This window comes from Rhinoderma darwinii, chromosome 1 (assembly GCF_050947455.1).
Source record: "Rhinoderma darwinii isolate aRhiDar2 chromosome 1, aRhiDar2.hap1, whole genome shotgun sequence".
In the NCBI taxonomy this organism is placed as follows: domain Eukaryota; kingdom Metazoa; phylum Chordata; class Amphibia; order Anura; family Rhinodermatidae; genus Rhinoderma; species Rhinoderma darwinii.
The window spans coordinates 528058222-528074796 of NC_134687.1; the positions used below are offsets into that span (position 1 = coordinate 528058222).

At 41.8% G+C, this 16575-nt stretch overlaps 1 protein-coding gene across 1 annotated transcript in view; it reads left to right on the forward strand.

Annotated features, from left to right (window-relative positions):
- Window positions 1-16575, forward strand: part of SLCO4C1 (solute carrier organic anion transporter family member 4C1) — a 121191-nt gene that overhangs the window by 51964 nt on the left and 52652 nt on the right. Inside the window, exons 4-7 of the mRNA XM_075854840.1 lie at window positions 1185-1281; window positions 2816-2937; window positions 7694-7809; window positions 13917-14061. Of these exons, the coding sequence (XP_075710955.1) occupies window positions 1185-1281; window positions 2816-2937; window positions 7694-7809; window positions 13917-14061 (480 nt within the window). The remainder of the gene's footprint in view (window positions 1-1184; window positions 1282-2815; window positions 2938-7693; window positions 7810-13916; window positions 14062-16575) is intronic.

Consider the following 16575-nt stretch of genomic DNA (forward strand, 5'->3'; position numbering starts at 1 on the left):
GAGAGTCAGAACAGATAGCTCTCAGCTTGTAAGGTGTGCCCGGTGTACCAAATGTAATTGTGACTGTATTTTTATTTATGTAATTTCTTATAGGCCAAGCAGGTGTCAGTAAATTTTGGTCTTAGCAGCAGTTCTATGTAATTTTAGTGTATTGTTGCCACCTAGTGGCCAAACTACATCAGTATTTGATATTGTGCTGTTGTGTGTTATGTAGATAGGACCTGTGATCACATTACCAGGATGTGCAGGTCCTCAAATCCGTGACATACTGAGGATGCTGTAGTAGAGCTCCGTTAGCGTGGTGGGGAGGTGTGGCCTCAGACACCCATTACTAATGTGGCAGATCCCTTGAAGTATAACTCTTTAGTTTGTGGAAAATGGATAGTGGAAGAGATACCTGTCAGTGACCGGGTCGCAAGTTTTGATGCCGTCGGAGAGGAGCAGGCCAAGAGAGGCCAAAGAGATTTTGACATGAATGGAGTCTGAGTGTCTGAGGCTATGGTAGCGTAAGGAGTCCCATGTGACCGGAGAAAGAGACTGATGGAGGTTGAATGCGACAATCCTGAGAGGGGATTGCGATTCGTAAGCTAGGACTGATTGGCTGCAGAGGGCCACCACATGTAAGAGAGTGACAGAAACCTGTGGAGGTACCGCCCATCGTAAGAAATCCATTCTATCCCACTTAGGCTGTCTGTGCGCACTGTGCTGACTAGTCTATAAAAAAGCATTTAAAGGGGAATCCACTACAGCGAACCACTGTACATAGTTGTTTACAAGAGTTTGTAACTAAGAGTTGTACCTATTGTGCAACCAGCAAGCATATGGTGCCTAAGTGAAAAAACACCACCAATCTGCCAACCGAAACGTGCATTGTATATAAGTCTGTAACTTTCAAGTTTGTGCCCTCTGTGTGAGATATTGTAATCGTAACCTTGTTAAACTGTGTATAAATGTTAAAAGTTTAAGTTGCTGTATTTCAACTGTGTGGCCTGCCATTTATCCGTGCCATCAAAGGGGGGCCTCACCCCCCACCTCGACGGTACAAGCTGAACGATGGGTCAGTCAACAGCTACCTAAAGTGTATGGCCTCTTTTAGTTTACATGGTATTTGTTTTTTAGATGCATATACCTTCCTGTTGATGTATAAACATGACAATTTAGGTATATATTCTCCCTTGTTTCAGGCATTGCATATGGGATGTCTGTAGTGGGCCCTGCTGTTGGATATTTAATAGGAGGGCAGTTGCTGAATATTTATATTGATTTTGAAAAAGTAGAGAGGTAAGTATTACACCCGCAATATCACATCACAAAACATACCTCTGTGGTTTAGAATTTGGAGGAGGAGTAGATCTGAAACAGAATTTCTGGGCAAATGATTCAGTGACATATTAAGGGGAAATAGAGGAAGGTCCTTATGTCTCATAGCCACGCAATGTTCTACAGTTCCCATTGATCTGATAATTGTTTAGGTTCGAAGAAATAACCAGTAACTGCTCATTGCCCACAGACATAAGATAACAGTATTGCAACACGTGATTTACTTCCATCTTCAAAGTTCTTACAAGTGTGTTTGTGATCAATTCTTCCATAAAGCCAGGATCACACACGCAATTTGGATAGTTTTGGCCAAAACCAGAGGTGGATTCAAAACGATGCAAAGCTATAAAGAAAAGACTGTTGCATTTCCTTTCTTTCGTTTCCACTCCTGTCTTTGTTTAAAAAAATGGAGCCAAAAACTGTACCAAAACTGTGTGTGTGATCTTGGCCTTGAACAGACAAGACTCGTCTGTGTAGATGGCATTTTCTCTAAAGATTTCCATCAAGCAATTCCTTTGTTAATTTTTCATTGTGTACATCTAGAGGTGGAACTAAAACCTTAACTTGCTGGGCTCCAGTGAAGTCCTTTTATCCAACACCACAGCCTTGCCACTCAGCCAATAACATTACATGGTGCTCTATCTAAACTGCTTTCAGTTGCTTCGCTATTGCCAGTTCTAGTGGGATTACCTGCTACTGTGTTTCTTCTTGTGTTTGACACTGTATAACCGATTTTACTCCTCAACTGAGCGCCTCTGTACCTGGTGTGGATTGTTGTCTTTCACCTTTTTTTCTACTATGTGTTGTGCTTTTTTTCACTATGCCTTAACTTCTACCACCCTTGTTTGACCTCAGTTAGCCTTCAGACCACATATCTGCTTTTCCCTTTTCTACTGTATCTATCAGTTCCGTTCTTATCCTGCTAGTTCATTACGAGGCTCTCTGTTGCCACTGGCAGTCATCTGCTCCTGTAACATTCCCCATACTAGTTTCTTTACATTACCTTACTCAGAAAATTAACTTCTGGAAAAACCAACATGTGCAGAAGCCCTTGGGCCAACAGGGTACCAAGGCCCTAAGCAAAGTTGATGGAAAAGTTGGTGCTCTAGGTGAAACGTGCGGTCCAGTAATGCTCTTTTTCTCAGTATTTCAGAATCAGGCTTATTACATTGGTGAGGTAGTTGTCTAAACATGTCACTACCTTTTATATTCATTTAAACCATTTGCCATTACTACTTTCAGAGTCGCATAGTTTTACTGTCCTGCCTGAAAAATCCCTTTCCATACCAATGATTAGACTTGGAGAGTTCATTTTTAGCACACACTTGATGTATCCTTGACATTTACCATTGCTAATAATTGAGGAATAATGTATATTAGTCATCATGTTGAGTTGTGTAATTGTCAAAATTTACGGAATTGCTTTATTAACTGTAGCAATTAGTAAACTGTATGCCTAGAATTGATCACATTTCCTTTTTTTTTTCCAATGAAGTGTGCCTCTGTCTTCCAATGACCCCCGATGGCTTGGATCATGGTGGATTGCCTTTGTTATCGTGGGTCTAGTAACCTGGATGCTGATTGTACCTTTCTCCTGCTTCCCCAAACACTTACCTGGTATGTTACACTGTGTTCAAAGGCTTTTCTTTTCAGCAAAGTTATATTAATACGATAGTCGACCTGAGTGGCTCATCGGTGATACAAACAATGGGGACAGCAAAGTGCAATGGTTCTATTCAACCACCAAAATAATCGGCTATTCAATTATCCATCAAACAATTTCTATATTTCCTTACAATATTTAGTAAAATGTATGGTAATATATAGAGATGCAATAAATATACAATGAAATACAATTTCTCATTCATTTAAATGTGAGAAAAAGAATTACACTATGGTCACATACACTATATGGACAAAAGTATTGGGATACACCTCTTAATCATTGAATTCAGATGTTTTTTTCAGTCCTATTGCCACAGGTGAATAAAACCCACACCTAGTCATGCAGTCGCCTCTACAAACATTTGTGAAAGAATGGGTCGTTCTAAAGAGCTCACTGAAGTCCAGTGTGATACTGTAATAGGATGCCACCGGTACAACAAGTCAATTCTTTAAATGTCTTCCCTTCTAGATATTCCACAATCAACTGTGAGTGTTATTATTTTAAAGTGGAAGCGTTTAGGAACCAAAGCAACTCGGACTCAAAGTGGCAACCACGTAAAGTTACAGAGTGGCGTCGCTGATTGCTGAGGCACATAATGATAAAAGTCGCCAACGCTCTGCTTACTTAATAACTGCAGAGCTCCAAACCTTCTCTAGCTTTAACATTCGCACAAAACTGTGTCGGGAGATTCAGGGCATGGGTTTCCATGACCGAGCAGCTGCAGGCAAGCCTTACATAACCAAGCACAATGCCAAGTGTCGGATGGAGTGGTGTAAAGCACGCCACCACTGGACTATGGAGCAGTGGAAACGTGTTCTGTGGAGTGATGAATCACCCTTCTCTATCTGGCAGTCTGATGGGTGTCTTGGTTTGGCGACTGCCAGGAAAACGTTACCTGCCGAACTGCATTGTGCCAACTGTAAAGTTTGGTGGATGAGGGATAAAATTATGGGGTCGTTTTCCAGGGGTTGGCCTGGGCCTTTAGTTCAAGTGAAGTGAAATCTTAATGCTTCAGCATACTAAGACATTTTGGACAATTGTATGCTTCCAACTTTGTGGAACAGTTTGGGGAAGGCCCTTTTCAACTCCATATTAATGCATATGGATTAAGAACGGAAAGTCATAAAAGCTTCTGTACGTGTAATGTGTAGGTGTCCTAATACTTTTGTCCATATAGTGTATATCAACTGTTTATATCACAATAAAACATACTATTTAGATTCCAGTATCAATATTCAAGGGGATTTAAATATAAAGTAAAATGCAATACTATACAGTGCAGAAATAAAAATATTATAAAAATGATCCCCACTCTCTAAGGCCCAGTTCACACAGCATTTTTTTGGTGCTGCTTTTGAAGCGAAAACCGCCCCAAATCTCCCTCCATTTATTTCAATGAGAGGGGTTATAGTTCCTGTGTGGATTTCGACCGCTCACGGAAAAAAAACATAATGTCCTATGTTGAAGCAGTATCCACCTCTAAACCTCCATTGAAATTAATGGGAGGCAAAAAAAAATGAAAAAATACGCCCTTCGTTTGTAGCATTTTTTTGACACGTTGTTTTGCATTTGCTTAAAAACAAATGCCTAAAAAAATTAGCTAAAAAAAAGTGTAAAAAATAAAGCATAAAAAGTGCTTGTTTTTCAAAATCTGCCTCAAAAGTCCTGAAGGAATTTTTATTTTTTCTGCTTGGTAAAAAAACCTCTGAGAACATGCGCTCAGTTCCCTTGCAATATTTTCAAACTTTACTGTGTTTACTTTATATCCAATAACTACAATCGACTGATATTAGAAATATTCACATTCCCTAGATTTCCCTAAAGTATTTACTAAGTGCAGTGCATAAGGTTATCAAATAGTGTTACACAAAATGTTCCGGAGCGCAGCGGAGGTCCTGACATCACAGTGCACAATATCCCGACCCTGGATAGAGTCAGGGCCGAAGAGGAGGGTAAGTTTAATGCCACTGCCTGCTGGAGCTGATAGGTCGGGGTCCGACTCTCGGGAGCGGTTTTGAAGTGGGTGCAGTACTCGTACGAGCGCTACTTCCCCTTCATTCCGGTCACTTTCTCACACTGTGAATCGCCGACACAGACGTGTCAATGATTCACAGTGTGATCAAGTAAGGGAAATGAAGGGGAATCAGCGCTTGTACGAGCGCTGCACCCCCTTCAAAACAGCTGATTGGTGGGGGTCCCGGGAGTTGGACCCTGACCCATCAGCTATTGATCATCAGCTATACTGAGGATAGGCCATCAATGTTTAGGGGCTGGACAACCCCTTTAATCCATACTGTATAAGATTACTGTGTGCTGGACCCTGCATCTAAGCCTACCATATTTGTTAGGCTGTGTTCACATCACCATTGCCCTTCCATTGAGGGGTTCCGTCTGAGGTTTCCGTCGGGTAACCCCTCAACGGAAATGCAAACTGAAACCTCAGCTGCAGTTTCCCTCACCATTGATCTCAATGTTTGCTAAAGGTTTCCATTTGTCACCGTTGTGACAGGGTTCCGTTGTTCTTGACGCAACCAATAGCGCAGTCGACTTGGAAGAAATGGAACCTTGTCACAACGGTGACAAACGGAAACCTTTAGCAACCTTTCCACCATTGAGATCAACGGTAAGGGAAACGGAAGCTGAGGTTTCCTCAGGCGGAACCCCTTAACGGAAGGGCAGTGGGGATGTGAACAGGCCCCCCCAATTCATTTTTTTTTTGTGTTTGTGTTTTTTTACAGGTTTGGTCGTTGGACTACTTCGATGACGGATTTTTTTTATTATCAATAAAATGGTTAATGAGGGTTGTGTGGTGTTTTTTTATTTCAATAAACCTATTTTTTCTATGTTTTTGTATTTTTTTTAAACTTTATTACGACCGCATTAGTAATGGTCACTGACTGATTGACAGCGACCAGTACTAAGGCGGGGCTTAGTGTTAGCCGCTGAAGAGGCACTAAACGCCATTATTACCACGGTATTCACCGCGACCATCTCTAGCGATGGTCGTGTACTGGGGCGGCTGCAGGCTAGTATTATTATCCCGTGAAAGGCCAAACACAGAGGCCCTTTTCACCCAGGTAATGCTAGGCTGCGGCTGCTGTGTTGTATCTGGCGGGTTATGAAAAACGTGGGGGACCCCACGTAATTTTTAAAATAAATAATTGGAAAGAACAATGTGGGGTTCCCCATTATTATAACCAGCCAAATACAACATAGCAGCAGCAGTCTAGCATTACCAGGGTGGGAAAGGCCACTGTTTTTGGGCTTTCCCAGCCTCATAATAACAGCCTGCGGCCGCGCCAGTACCCCTCCATCACTACAGATGGTCGGGTACTGGATCGTACCAGGCTTTTCCCGGTACCCCTGGTGGCGGTGGGTACCGGGGTAATAATGGGGGTTAGTGTTAGCCTCTTCATGTCTAACATTAAGCCTTGCCTTAGTAATGGATGTTGTCAATCAGCCAGCTATCAATACTAAGGTTGTAGCAATAAAGTTTAGAAAATTACAGAGCCATAGAAAAAATATTTTATTGAAATAAAAATCCCACACAACTCACGTTATCCATTTTATTGAGAATAAAAGAAACACCGTTATCGAAGTAGTCCTCGAATCTGAAGTAGTCCAACGATCGAACCTATAAAAAAAACACAAACACACAAAAATAATTAGTAACACATGAAAAAGCAAAACCATTATTATTCTTACCTTTCCTGGGTCCAGCGCTGGAGCCACAATGTCAGCGAGCTGGGACCTATATCTAATCCTATCATGTCTGCTGAGCCACTGTATCTAATCCTATCATGTGTGATACTGTCTGCTGAGCCACTGTATCTAATTCCATCATGTGTGATACTGTCTGCTGAGCTAGTGTATCTAATCCCATCATGTGTGATACTATCTGCTGGGCCTTATATCTAATCCTATTATATTTGAAACTGTCTGCTGAGCCACTGTATTTAATCCTATCATGTGTGATACTGTCTGCTGAGCCACTGTATCTAATACTACCATGTGTGATAAAGCCTGCTAAGCCACTGTATCTAATCCTATCCATAGCTATAGGGTCGTAGTGCTATACATATGCTGTCTCCTATATACACATATAAATACACACATTATTTTGGGGCAATTTCCTCTGACGTTTCAAGACAATAGTGACGCACCTGACTGTTAGTGCTGCATTGTTGGGTCACTTAGGAGACCCAGCGATGCAGCTGAAAACTGCAGGCCGTTGGCCATGAGAAGTTTGGGGGGGGGGGGCCCAAGAAGAACCTTTCATGGGTTATATACAAGAACGGCACTTCATCAGTGCAGGGAAGCAAACGGTGTGGCGGGAGATTTTACAGGTAGATATTGATTTATTTATTTTATTCACTTTCATGTTCATTGCGCATTTTTGGAAGCCCCGGAAACCCCTGTGAGACTGGTGCCTCGCTCCAGTCTCTACCTAGTGCAGCATGCACCAGATTTATCAACATGGTACATGTCCTTTTGATTAATTTTCTTTAGGGATAGAGCAATGCCAGGTCAGACCTACCATGGTTTCTTGATAAATGTAAATGCAGCTCTTTAGTCCTGCCCGCTATTTTTGATTTGGAATTCTAGCATAGCATTGTATAATGTTACATTTCTAATCCACCTCTTTTTATAGAATATTTCTCTTTATTTCGTCATTTCATAACATAGAATATCTTTGTTATATTACAGGTACAGCAGCAATACAAGCTGAACGGATTTCACAAGCACATAACAATGGAAGTGAAGGCATTGTTGAGTCCAAAAATCTTGGCAAAAATTTTAAAGATTTTCCATTGGCTTTTTGGGTAATAACAACAACAACAACAATACTACTACTAAAAATAATAATAATAATAATAATATATACAGTACCGCAGAATATTCATATGTAACAAAGTTTGAGAAGCGCTCAGCTGAGCACCCTGCACTTTTGGCTGTGATAGGCGCTCTCTGTTAGGCTGAAGATGGCTCTCATAAACGTTCTATGAGAGCCGTCTGCAGCCTGGCAAAGAGCACCAATCTCAGCCGAAGGTGCAGGGCGCTCAGCTGCTCACTTCTACACCTTAGTTTCAGTAATGGTAGGGGTCTCAGCACCTGAACCCCCACCGATCTTAACCTTTGATATGTTTCTGTGACATATCAAAAGTTTGAGAAAAATGCAGTTACTCTTTAAAGAAGCTCTGTCACCAGTTTATAACCGCCCAATCTTCTACCTAGTCTATTAGGCTCTTTAATGTAGATAAGTAATCTGTTTTGTTTTTTTTTTAAAACGTTTATTTTTGAGAAAGTTATGTTGGAGTATCACGAGATCACGCTATGCTGTCATTCTCACAATCACTTTACCGTAGTGACGGGAGAATGAAAAGACATCGCCTCCAGCCAGGAGGCGATGTATTTTCATTCTCCCGACACTTCGGTTAAGTTAATGTGGGAGTAAGTGATAGCACAGCGTGATCTCGCGAGATCACGTTGTGCTGTGAGTACAGATGAAAATGAATGAAGAGAAGTGTATGACGCGGGTTGGTCAGCGTCATACACTTCTCTTTACAACACCCACTTGGTGAAAAGTAAAAAAAAACGCCCACTTGGGCATTAAGAACAAATTTGCATAACACTTAAAATTCTCATAACTTTGTAAAACAAAATAATGTTTTTCTAAAAAAAAACAACACATTACTTATCTACATTAAATTGCCTATGAGATTAGGTAGAAGATTGGGCTGTTATAAACTGGTGACAGAGCCTCTTTTAAGGCTGGATTCACATGTGGCATACTTTTAGGCCTCCTGCATACAGGACAGAAATACTGCAGAATTTTCTTCTGGAATTTCCGTGCAGAAATTCTGCATTGTATTACAGTATTAGCAAAGTAAATGAAATTTGAACAAATTTCATCACCTGTTGGAGAAAATATCCGCAGAAAACATGTGCGGAAATTTACTTGCGGTGCAGATTCTCAATCTGCTGTATGTCAATGTATCTTGCTTGAAATTCCGCAGCATTTCAGTTCAATATGCAAGGGGATTAACGCCATGGATTTGACCGCAACTAACCCAACACAAAATTTGCATGTTTGCATGCAGATTTTGTTGCAGATTTGGATGCAGTTTTGCCATGGAATAGCTGCGTATTTCACTCTTAGGGCATGACCACACGTGGCGGATTTCCTCCGCAACTGTCCGCATCAATGCCGCACAGAATCTGCGTCGCAGATTCTGCTGCGGATCTGCACAAAATGTGCAGAAAATTGATGCGGACTAGCTGCTGCGGACTGCGGGAAAAGTGCTTCCCTTCTCCCTATCAGTGCAGGATAGAGAGAAGGGACAGCACTTTCCCTAGTGAAAGTAAAAGAATTTCATACTTACCGGCCGTTGTCTGGTGACGCGTCCCTCTTTCGGCATCCAGCCCGACCTCCCTGGATGACGCGCCAGTCCATGTGACCGCTGCAGCCTGTGCTTGGCCTGTGATTGGCTGCAGCCGTCACTTACACTGAAACGTCATCCTGGGAGGCCGGACTGGAGACAGACGCAGGGAGTTCTCGGTAAGTATGAACTTATATGTTTTTTTACAGATACATGTATATTGAGATCGGTAGTCACTGTCCCGGGTGCAGAAACAGTTACTGCCGATCGCTTAACTCTTTCAGCACCCTGGACAGTGACTATTTACAGACGTCTCCTAGCAACGCTCCCGTCATTACGGGAGCCCCATTGACTTCCTCAGTCTGGCTGTAGACCTAGAAATACATAGGTCCAGCCAGAATGAAGAAATGTCATGGTAGTAAAACCAATACGCTCCGCAGCACACATAAGATCTGCGGACTTCATTGCGGAATTTTGACTCTCCATTGAAGTCAATGGAGAAATTCCGCCATGAGTCCGCCACTGCTCCGCAACAGACAGAGCATGCTGCGGACACCAAATTCCGCTCCGCAGCCTATGCTCCGCAGCGGAATTTTACGCCTCGTCTAAACGAACACTGCTAAATTAAAGTGTAAGTCAATGGACAAACGGCACCGCTGCGGATTAACGCTGCGGAGTGTCCGCAGCGGAATTTAAGTGAAATTCCGCCACGTGTGAACCCAGCCTTAGGCTGGGTTCACACAACCTATTTTCAGGCGTAAACGAGGCGTATTATGCCTCGTTTTACGCCTGAAAATAGTGCTACAATACGTCGGCAAACATCTGCCCATTTATTTGAATGGGTTTGCCGACGTATTGTGCAGACGACCTGTAATTTACGCGTCGTCGTTTGACAGCTGTCAAACGACGACGCGTAAAATGACTGCCTCGGCAAAGAAGTGCAGGGCACTTCTTTGCCACGTAATTTGAGCTGTTCTTCATTGAACTCAATGAAGCACAGCTCAAGATTTACGAGCGTCACAGACGCCTCGTAAATTACGAGGAGGAGCATTTACGTGTGAAATGAGGCAGCTGTTAACAGTCTGTCTTTTCACACGTAAATGCCTCTCAGCGTGTGAACATACCCTTAAGCTGGGTTCACACGACCATGTTACGTCCGTAATGTACGGAACGTATTTCGGCCGGAAGACCCGGACCGAACACAGTGCAGGGAGCCGGGCTCCTAGCATCATAGTTATGTACGATGCTAGGAGTCCCTGCCTCGCTGCAGGACAAATGTCCCGTACTGTAATCATGACATTATGACATTATGAAGATACAGTTAACTGCACAAAAAAAACACATTATAATATAATAGCAGCAGTCTGTCCATAACACAAATATCACCATTGACTTCTATTGAAAAATGACTTGCTGCGGTTTAAAAACGCAACATAAACGCACCGTGTGGCTTACCCTAAAGGTCCAGCAGGGTCAGAGAGGATATTATGGGCTGCATATTAAGGATCTGTACAATAGATTTCAAAACGGCATCAGCACTCCTGTCTGTATGCTGTATTTATATATGTATATATATATATATATATACATACATACATATACATATATATATATATATATATATATATATATATATATATATATATATACACTACCGTTCAAAAGTTTAGGGTCACTTAGAAATTTCCTTATTTTTGAAAGAAAAGCACAGTTTTTTTCAATGAAGATAACATTAAATTAATCAGAAATACACTCTATACATTGTTCATGTGGTAAATGACTATTCTAGCTGCAAACGTCTGGTTTTTAATGCAATATCTACATAGGTGTATAGAGGCCCATTTCCAGCAACCATCACTCCAGTGTTCTAATGGTACATTGTGTTTGCTAACTGTGTTAGAAGGCTAATGGATGATTAGAAAACACTTGAAAACCCTTGTGCAATTATGTTAGCACCGCTGTAAACAGTTTTGCTGTTTAGAGGAGCTATAAAACTGACCTTCCTTTGAGCTAGTTCAGAATCTGGAGCATTACATTTGTGGGTTCGATTAATCTCTCAAAATGGCTAGAAAAAGAGAGCTTTCATGTGAAACTCGACAGTCTATTCTTGTTCTTAGAAATGAAGGCTATTCCATGCGAGAAATTGCCAAGAAACTGAAGATTTCCTACAACGGTGTGTACTACGCTCTTCAGAGGACAGCACAAACAGGGTCTAACCAGAGTAGAAAGAGAAGTGGGAGGCCCCGCTGCACAACTGAGCAACAAGACAAGTACATTAGAGTCTGTAGTTTGAGAAATGGACGCCTCACAGGTCCTCAACTGGCAGCTTCATTAAATAGTACCCGCAAAACGCCAGTGTCAACGTCTACAGTGAAGAGGCGACTCCGGGATGCTGGCCTTCAGGGCAGAGTGGCAAAGAAAAAGCCATATCTGAGACTGGCTAATAAAAGGAAAAGATTAATATGGGCAAAAGCACACAGACATTGGACAGAGGAAGATTGGAAAAAAGTGTTATGGACAGACGAATCGAAGTTTGAGGTGTTTGGATCACACAGAAGAACATTTGTGAGACGCAGAACAACTGAAAAGATGCTGGAAGAGTGCCTGACGCCATCTGTCAAGCATGGTGGAGGTAATGTGATGGTCTGGGGTTGCTTTGGTGCTGGTAAAGTGGGGGATTTGTACAAGGTAAAAGGGATTTTGAATAAGGAAGGCTATCACTCCATTTTGCACGCCATGCCATACCTTGTGGACAGCGCTTGATTGGAGCCAATTTCCTCCTACAACAGTACAATGACCCAAAGCACACCTCCAAATTATGCAAGCACTATTTAGGGAAGAAGAAGGAAGCTGGTATTCTATCTGTAATGGAGTCGCCAGCGCAGTCACCAGATCTCAACCCCATAGAGCTGTTGTGGGAGCAGCTTGACCGTATGGTACGCAAGAAGTGCCCATCAAGCCAATCCAACTTTTTGGGAGGGGCTTCTGGAAGCATGGGGTGAAATTTCTCCCAATTACCTCAGCAAATGAACAGCTAGAATGCCAAAGGTCTGCAATGCTGTAATTGCTGCAAATGGAGCATTCTTTGCCGAAAGCAAAGTTTGAAGGAGAAAATTATTATTTCAAATAAAAATCATTATTTCTAACCTTGTCAATGTCTTGACTATATTTTCTAGTCATTTTGAAACTCATTTGATAAATATAAGTGTGAGTTTTCATGGAAAACACAAAATTGTCTTGGTGACCCCAAACTTTTGAACGGTAGTGTATATATATATATATATATATATATATATATATATATATATATATAAAACATACACACACACACACACACACACACACACACACACACACACAGTACAGTGATTGGACGACATGAGCATTTCTCAATGTAAAACTTTTAGCTTTTGTTTGCTTCTTTTATTCTATGGTGTAGCAGGAAGATATTATGCCCCAATGAAAAATCTTTGACAGGGCCCCCCGCCTACCATGTACCATTTATAATACTGGTGTATACTCATGTGGCAGAGAAGTGTTGGGCCTCCCAAGGCACTAGGGCCTGGCAGCGTCTGTTACCTCTGCATTCCCTATAGCTATACCCCAGCAATACTATACTGTTATTACCTGTCTATATGCATGCTATATATGTTTGGATCAGCTAAAATGGAAACAATACCAGAGATTTCCCAGTTAGGACCTATATGTTCAGTTTAACCACAATGGGACCTTCATGGGTAATATAGCTTTCTACTCCTTTCAATCTTGTGATGACACCAGGGTGTTGGGCCTTATTCACACGAACGTGTTATACATCCGTGCTACGTGCGTGATTTTCACGTGCGTCGCACGGACCTATGTTAATGAATAGGGCCGTTCAGACTGTCAGTGAATTTCACGCCGCGTATGTGCGCTGAGTAAAACTCACGACATGTCCTATATTTGGCCGTGTTTCGCGCAGCACGCACCCATTGAAGTCAATGGGTGCGTGCAAATCACGCTCGGCACACGGAAGCACTTCCGGGTGCCGCGCGTGATTCGCGCAACAGTAGTAAAATGAATGAATGAAAACAGAAAAGCACCTCGTGCTTTTCTATTTGCAAACATAAAAACAGAGTGTCATTATGATGCCGGCTGCGCGAAAATTACACAGCCACGCACCATATGCTGATGACACACGGACCTTTTGCGCGCGCAAAACACAGTGTTAATAAGGCCTTATGATGTTGATTTATTACTTAGGCACTGTTCAAAACTTATGTTGGACGCCCCATCACAAATTCTGCCAGATTTGACGGGAAGAGTAGCATTGCATGCAGCGCTATTTTTCCCATCAAAATCACACACCATGACAGAACCCCAACAGACCCCATTGTAAGTTGTTGGGCACCGGTGGTGTCTATTATATGAAGGATCCAGCATTGTGTCGTGGCTTCCATTATAAACAGAAGCCACAAATCAGTTGTAAAATAATTACACATTTTATTTCCAAATTTTTTTAATATGCTGTGCTTCCTTTTACTAACAAGTCAAACCTGCATTTATTCTAGCTTCTGGTGAAAAATCCCGTTCTCATGACTTTGACATTTGCCAGTTGTGCAGATGCATTAATCACCACTGGCTTTGCAACATTTCTTCCAAAATTTATTGAAAACCAGTTTTCACTTTCATCAAGCTTTTCAGCAATTCTTGGAGGTAAGTAAAGTTGTTGCATCAATTATAGTACAGCAAAAAAACCTATGGAGATGAAACGTTTTTCAAAGTTATTTTCCCCAGAAACAATACTTCTAGCGGAAAACAGCTCCTTAAATCATCATCTGATACAGTGTGATATAATTTATTTTTCTGTCAGATTTATAGAGAGGTTGTACGGAGCCGTAATAGAGCCACCTGCACGAGCCCTTATTCTGTCCGCAGCAGGCTACAGTGTCACCTGTGATAGGCTCGTTCACCTTTGCAAAAATAAATAAATAAATAAACACAACAACACCTTGTACACCATAGACACTGGGGTCCAACGAACTGTTCCTCTTTATGCGCAAGTCAAAGATCACAGGCAGCTGCCTTAACTCTAAACTCTTCCCGACATCCGCCGTATATATACGGCCGAGGTTGGGAGGGAAAGTATAAAGTGGGCTCACGGCAAGTTGAGCATGTCGGCTGTATGTTATAGCCGACACTTCACTGCAACGAGCGGTATCCCACTCATTTAACCCCATGGATGCCGCTGCCCATAGTAACCGCGGCATCTAAGCCATAAGAGAGAGGAGAGCAGACCCCTTCCGATGTCCCATCGCTCCCCTCACGACACAAATCCAGTATTCTTGCACTATATCGGGCAAGCGATCTAATGTTCGCTTGTTTAAGTCCCCAGGGGAGAGAAAAGTTAAATAAAGTTTTTTAAATATATACAAATCAATAATGATAAAAGTTCATAAACCCCCTCCCCTTTTCCCATTTCCCCCCCAAAAGCTATGTAAAAACAAAATGAGCTAGTATCGCCGCATCCGTAAAAGGCTGAACTATTACATTATAAATCTTTTTAGCCCGCACGTAATAAAAAAAATGCAGAAAAAAAGTAAACGCCAGAATCGCTGTTTTTTGGTCGCCTCATCACACGCAAATTTTTTTTATAGAAAACGTGATCAAAAAGTCTTATGTACCCCAAAACGGTACCAATAAAATCTACAGCTCGTCCCACAAAAAACAAGCCCTCATACCGCTCAATCGACGGACAAAATAAAAATGGTTATGGCTCTCAGAATACGGCGACACAAAACTCAATTATTTTTTAATTATTTTTTTTCCTTGTAAACGTAGTAAAACAAAAAAAACACTATAAATTTTGTATCACCGTAATCGTATAACATGTCATTTTTACCGCACGGTGAACGCCATAAAAACCGAACCCAAAAAAGAATGGAGGAATCACTGGTTTTTTTTCCCATTCCATCCCACAAATAAAAAAATGTCATCTTCCCAGTACCTTATATGGTGCAATAAATGGTGCCATAAAAAACTTCAACTCATCCCGCCAAAAAACAAGCCCTCAAATGGCTATATTGACGAAAAAATAAAATAGTTATAGATTTTAAAAGGAGGGGAGAAAAAAAGCGAAAATTAAAAAATGAAAAATGGCTGCTGAGGGAAGGGGTTAATGACAGTCAGGAGAGTGTCATTGAAGTGCTTTCTTTGTTTGGGGTATGCAGCCTGTAATTTTGGCACAAGCCCCAAGTGCCCATAGCTGTTGATACTAAAGGGGGAGTTTTGAACCTTTAAAGCCCCCCCCCCCCCTTCACTATACGCATTGTTTCACCAGACAACAGTACACTGTGGTAAATTGCACTTCTCCTGCAAGCAATAATTATTTCTCAAAAATAGTTTCTTCATGTTTCCTCCTGTGAGAACACAAATGTATGTGGCAATTTTGTTTAACAAATCCTTAACATGTTTCATTAGGTAATACATCACTCACCTATTATCATTACTATTAACCGCCCATCCTGCACTGCATAAGGGCATGTCCACACGTAGCGGAATTGCTGCATATTTTCTGTCCGGAATTGCGGACGGAAAATACGCAGCAGAATATAGTAGCAGCAAATTGGGTGAGATTCAACAAATCTCATCCACACGCTGCGGAAAATTCCCGAGCAGAAATTGACATGCGGTGCGTATTTTTCATGAGTCAAGTCAATTCCTGCTGTGGAAAGTGGACAGAATTGCTACCATCTCCCAACATTGAGAAAAAAGCAGCAAAATCCGCACCATTTTCTTCAGTAAAAAACGCAGGAAATGGTGCGGTTTTTCCACAGCGGAATGTCTGCTAGTTTTATCGGAAAAACTTCAGAAATATTCTGCAGCAATTGCGTTACGTGTGGACAAGCCCTAATACATTTTCGTCGCAGGCAGAAAGCACTTCCTGCACAGTGCCATGATTATACAGATCGCTGGAACGGATCAGAGATATCTCCATAACTTCCAAGTTTCAAAGACTGTAAAGAGGGACAAGTGATACGGTGCTAATATCACCTTTTTTTAAATGTTACACCATACCTCTAACCCCGCCCTATTTCTGTCCATACAGGTCAAGTCCCCTTTGTGCCCCCAAACAGTGAGAGTTCCCTCCTTTGTATAACAAACCGCAATAGTGCTCCTTTGTGCCCCACACAGTTTCAGAGTGCCCCACACAGTTTCAGAGTGCCCCTC